The sequence below is a fragment of the Hibiscus syriacus genome, unplaced genomic scaffold (genome assembly GCF_006381635.1).
Source record: "Hibiscus syriacus cultivar Baekdansim isolate YM2019G1 unplaced genomic scaffold, ASM638163v2 tig00110415_pilon, whole genome shotgun sequence".
In the NCBI taxonomy this organism is placed as follows: domain Eukaryota; kingdom Viridiplantae; phylum Streptophyta; class Magnoliopsida; order Malvales; family Malvaceae; genus Hibiscus; species Hibiscus syriacus.
Window position 1 is genome coordinate 1,403,572 of NW_024062729.1, and position 5,719 is coordinate 1,409,290.

A 5,719-nucleotide genomic window follows, 5' to 3' on the forward strand; every position below is an offset into this window, starting at 1 on the left:
TTCCACCCGACCCGAACCCGACCCAATATATAACTTAAAATCTAACCTGATCCGAAATAATAAAAAAATATTATTTTTATTTAATAAAAATATTAACTTAATTGAAAATAATAATATAGGGATATTATTGTAATTATTCTTAAATATATAAAGTAAAATTATATATATTTTTTGAGTCTGTTCGAATCGAATATTTTTTATCTTAAACTCAATCCAATCCAACTCAAACATCACATAAAAAATCTGACCCGATCTAATTTCTTTAAAAAAGTTAAATCTTATCCTATCAAATCAAAACTAGTCAGTTCGGGTATGATGCTAATTCCTACCGATCAACAAATATTTAAGCGAGTGATTGACGCCAAAATAAGCGGCATGAATAAGGCGAAGGACAAAACCACAGTAGCTTTCACACGGAATCCAACGCAGTCTCACAAAGCCACGTACTTTATTCTCACACTTCCTTAGCTGTCGGTCGGTCAAGGTTTAAGCTTTGTAACTTTGGTTTTCTCTCACCTTCTTCAATTGTGTTTTCAGTTCCGCTATCACCGCCACGTGGCTTCTATATTTCTCAAAAGCAAAAAAAAAAAACACTACTAGAGTGTGATATGGATGTGCAGAAAACCCAGCAGCCTGGAGGAGGATAAAGAGATGCTTTGTAGCCGTGAGATCTTCAAGTTCTTAGTGAGGAAAGATGTGAGGAAGATACTGAGGCGGAAGGACAGCGATGCTGGTGAAAGAGGTAAACCAAAAAAATTAAACGTTTGGGATTTTTCTCTAGAAATAATCCCTATTTCTGCAATCTTTTTCTTTCACATTTTTCATATTTCAAGACTCCATTTTTGTAAACTCTATCTTGCTTGCATGTCCCTTTTCTTTTTGTTTCTCTAGAAACAAATCAAGTCACATTTAGCAGCATGAGCTTAATAGGTCTACATGAAAGCTTCTCATCTTGACTGGACTAGTATAGTAGAGAGTTCTGTTCCGAGCATGAAACTCTCTTTCACTGATTATGTTATTTCATTTGTGTATATGGATGTCTTAGCTATTGGAACATGTATATGAATTTACCGAAAAGTATTGTTCTCTATGCTGTGTTTTTAATCTTTCTTTTTTTTGCTTCCTTTTGCTTCCTTGCCTCACAAATTCAGGGAAAGCCCTAGAGGACCTGCGATCTTCGCTCTTTAACAAATTCTACTCGGTCGAAAGTTCAAAGCGTCAACGAATTTGTGGCCCTGTTGCTGCTCTTACGTTCAACTTTATCGTTGCTGTTGGTATTATTTTCATAAACAAATGGGTTTGTATGCCAAATTTTCTCTTATGTAAAGCAACTCTTAGTCAAGATCTTGGTTTTATATTTAATAAATTTTTCCTATATGATCGATGTACTCGTTTGGTGTTTTCAGGTGCTTAAAAATGTAGGATTCCAGTTTCCAGTATTTCTGACTTTTATTCACTATGCTGTTAGTTGGGCACTGATGGCCATTCTGAATACGTTTTCCCTGCTCCCAGCATCCCCGTCCTCGAAATCAACCCCTTTGTCTTTGTTTACTCTCGGTATTGTTATGTCTTTATCGACCGGCCTTGCAAATGTCAGTTTGAAATACAATAGGTTAGATATTTTATCTCTCTTTAAAAACAACTAACAAGACTCGTTTGGACGACCTTTTGGCTTAATTGTTAATTAATTTGTTTTTCCAGTGTAGGATTTTATCAGATGGCTAAGATTGCTGTCACACCATCTATTGTGCTTGCAGAATTTATATGGTATAAGAAGGGAGTCACTTTCTGCAAGGTAACTCGTCCATTTCTTTTTTCTTTCGACTCGGTAACGTGTCATATCTAGTGTCCCGGCCTTGGTTATAATGATAAGAAAGAATGAAAAGCAATAGTTCTTAGTATGGAGTCTAAATAAATTTTAGATCTTTCTCCAGATGAAATAGGCTGCTGTTATTTTCCATCCAGACATATTAACCGTGTTGATAGGATAGTGTTCGTCTCAAAATTGGAAGATATGTACCCATTATCTAGTTTGTGCAACATTGCTCGACATTTCATGCGTATTACGACATGTCCTTGTTATTATTTTACTAACACTATAGTTTGTAGTATTTGTCCCCTTTTTCTTGAAATTCTTCCTATTGAATCTGTCAGGTGATTGCGCTGACAGTTGTATCTATCGGTGTTGCGATTGCCACGGTGACTGATCTACAGTTCAGCCTCTTCGGAGCATGTGTAGCAATGGCATGGATTATTCCCAGTGCTACCAATAAAATCCTCTGGTCCAACTTGCAGCAACAAGAGAATTGGACGGCATTGTCGTATGTTGCAAGCTCCTTTGAGCACACTTTCGATTTATTCGTGACTTCTTGATGAAAATGATAAGCTTAGCCCACGGAAGTCAAGAGAATAGATTCCGAAAGTCGATTATCTATCGAGAATGGCCTCACCGTTTCCCTTGGGCTTTTCTTTTCCTTTATATTCTTTTGATGTCCGAAAAAGTTTTTCTTTTATGGTATTCTTGCTGCTAAAGCTTTCAATTCCGTGCTTGTTGAAGTTATGGATTTGTTGTTGAACAGGTTGATGTGGAAAACAACACCAATCACTCTGCTTTTTCTGGTTTCCATGATTCCTTTCCTCGATCCCCCGGGTGTCCTCGCCTTCCATTGGAGTTTCCACAATACATCGGCAATCCTCTTATCGGCTTTCCTCGGCTTCTTGCTTCAGTGGTCGGGAGCTTTGGCGCTCGGGTAAATCAATCTTCGCATTTATTATAATTACCGAAGTATTCCAGTTTACGCTGGTCCTCCATGGCCAATGTGGTGTACAGTTCTTGATACATATTCTATCAACTTTCAGTGCGACGTCCGCTATTTCCCACGTCGTTCTCGGACAATTCAAGACATGTGTTCTGCTTCTAGGTAGTTATTACCTTTTCGAATCGAATCCGGGCACAACCAGCATTTGCGGAGCATTTGTAGCCATCGGAGGCATGTCGTTTTTCACGTACCTGAATTTAAATGCTAAGAAGCCGCCCCCGCCGCCCCCGAAAGTCTCCTCATCTTTGCCGAAGTCCAAGTTAAGTGAAGTTAACGGGGAGAATCGCCATGGATTCGGCGATGATAGTGTTTAACCGAAACGATTCTTCGCGTAACTTAAAATCATATGTTCATTCCTGATCATAACTAAGATCTTTTTATTTCTCGTAATATACAAAGAAGTCCTTATAAAAGTACACATGCATTAATTATTGACCTAATTAACAAATTGTTATAAAAAAATTAGGTGAAGGTAGTTCATATTACAAAATAACTTTTCAAATAATTTTTAATATTTTATTTATAAATATATATTAGTAGTAATTGGTACAGGAGAAAAAAAAATCTCTGCATCTGAACCGTTAAAAAAGTAGTTCTGCTGTACCTTAATCTTAACGTAAGGAGATTAACGTAAGGTTAAGGAAAAACTCTATCGGAAATGTTATTATTTTTTAACATTTTCGGTAAAGTGCTAATAATATTTTTTTTTACTCAAAATGTTATTTTCGTTAACTAATTTTCAGTATAACTCAATATTTACATTTTCGGTAGAAAAAAATAATGTTTTAAGTAATATTTTACTGGAATTATTAAATATTTTATGTAACACTAAATATTAATATTTTGATAAAAAAAAATAATATTTTAGATAATATTTTATCGAAAATATTAAAAATAATAATAATATTTTTGATAATATCTTTCATTAACAGTATATTAACCGGTAAAAAAATGGGCCTATTGAGGAATCAAAATGTACGTACCGATTGGATGGAGCCCATGGTGATGTAACGGTGCCAAACTGACTATGTGCAGTTGGGCACATGTTTTTGACAGCAGCAATCGATCTCTATCCTATAGTAAAAAATACATTAAGTAAATAAAAGAGTAAAATACACAAATGATCCTCTAACTATAGGATATTTTTTTAAGTCCTTTAATCATTAAAAATTATAAAATGGTCACTTAATTATAAGATACTACTTTGTTGAGTCCCTTGACTAGTAAAAGTTACAAAATGGTCACCCTACTTATTGAGATATGATAAAATCTGATTCCAAAAATGTTCTAGTAGACATCAATAATATGTAATTTTATCATATCTCAATTGGTAGGCTAACGTCCAACTCAAACGCCGTTAATTTTTAATAAAAAATGACAAGTTTAGAACATATGAAGTATGGTGAATAATTTATAACTTTTAATAGTCGGAAGACTCAATAAAATAACGTTCTATACTCAAGAGGCTATTTTATAACTTTTAATAATTGAGAGACTCGATAAATAACATCTTATAATCGAAGACATTTTATAAAATTCCGTTTCCACGTGGGTTGTTCCCACCGACCGTGCATACTTTTTGGATAATGTATTATAAGGAATTAATACATTCACATAATCTGATCCTATCATAAAACACGTTCATTTGCAGTGTGATTATCCAAATTCTCTCAATAAATATAAAATTGACCTTCATTGTATTAATTCTTGTTTTGTATATATTATGGGGTAAACTATACCAATGGTCACTAATGTTTGAGTAAGTTTCTATTTTTCCCATTGAAGTTTCAAAAGTAACAAATTAATCACTAACATTGTTGATATGTAACAAAATGGTCATTAATGTTATCGATTTGTAACAAAATGACCACTACACAGTTATGTTTATTAAATTGATGACGCGGCGCCGTTAATAAAAAAGTTAATATTTAGTTTTACCCCTAAACTATTGCTAAAAAATCAAATAGGTTCTTAAACATTGATTTTATATCTAATTTATCCCAAAAGCTTTCTAATTTCCATTTTTTTAAATGCCCACCATCTCAATTATATTCTAACCACTTTCCTTCTAAAACTAAACCCACACTTAGACAAATTCTCGTTTATCTTTAAATATTCTAACCACTTTCCTTACAAAATGCAAATCATCCCAAAAAGTATTATTTTTTAATTAAAATTAATTGAATATATGGCTTTAAATACTTATGTATTTGTCTTTAGTGGGAAAACTCCATTTATCTATGCAGTGTGATTTTTATTTTGTAAGGAAATTGATTCGAATATAGATATGGTAGTGGCAGGGACGGAGTTAGGATTTTAGTTCAAGGGGGCAAAGTATAATTAACAATGGAAAATAGGGGCAAAAATCAAAATAAATCAAAATTTAAAGGCCTAAATAAGTAATTTTCACAATATTATTTTATGATAAAAAAGTTTGGTGGCAGTGCCCCCAAGCTCCTATGTACTTCCATCCGTGAGTGGTGGGGTGTTTGTAAAAATTATAAATTAAAATGTTTTAGGATAAATTATATATAAAATCATTGTTTAAGGAGTTATTTGATGTTTTAGCAATAGTTTAGGGGTAAAACTAAATATTAATATTTTTATTAATGTTGCCACACCATTAGTTTAACATGGATAACGGTGGAATGACAATTTTGTTACAAATTGATAACGCTAGTGACTATTTTGTTACAAACTGATAACACTAGTGACCATTTTGTTACTTTTGAAACTTCAATGGGAAAAAAATTTACTCAAACATTAATGATCATTGTTGTAGTTTACCCTTTTATATTTAGACATTTATTTGATACAGTTAAGAACACGAGTTAAATTTATTCAATTTAAGCGTTGACTAAATTGTTAATTAAACTCGAACAACTCAGAATCTATCCGAT

At 33.2% G+C, this 5,719-nt stretch overlaps 1 protein-coding gene across 2 annotated transcripts; it reads left to right on the forward strand.

Annotated features, from left to right (window-relative positions):
• Positions 1-488: 488 nt before the first annotated feature.
• Positions 489-3,135, forward strand: LOC120124313 (nucleotide-sugar uncharacterized transporter 1-like). 2 transcript variants are annotated; one of them, XM_039143019.1, is made up of 7 exons: positions 489-742; positions 1,152-1,297; positions 1,407-1,612; positions 1,702-1,795; positions 2,155-2,321; positions 2,580-2,750; positions 2,860-3,135. In XM_039143019.1, the coding sequence occupies exons 1-7, from the start codon at positions 613-615 to the stop codon at positions 3,131-3,133; spliced, it is 1,188 nt and encodes a 395-aa protein (XP_038998950.1). In that variant the 5' UTR covers positions 489-612; the 3' UTR covers positions 3,134-3,135. The 2 variants fall into 2 exon arrangements, with proteins under 2 accessions (XP_038998950.1, XP_038998951.1); XM_039143020.1 differs by having other exon boundaries at positions 490-742; positions 2,558-2,750; positions 2,860-3,033.
• The last annotated feature ends 2,584 nt before the right edge of the window (positions 3,136-5,719 follow it).

Excerpts from the sequence above, each read along its gene's own strand:
- LOC120124313 (XM_039143019.1), top strand. The coding sequence starts at position 613 with ATGTGCAGAAAACCCAGCAGCCTGGAGGAGGATAAAGAGATGCTTTGT. Across the intron at positions 743-1,151 it reads CAGCGATGCTGGTGAAAGAG|GGAAAGCCCTAGAGGACCTG; the intron begins GTAAACCAAAAA and ends TCACAAATTCAG. Across the intron at positions 1,298-1,406 it reads TTATTTTCATAAACAAATGG|GTGCTTAAAAATGTAGGATT; the intron begins GTTTGTATGCCA and ends TGGTGTTTTCAG.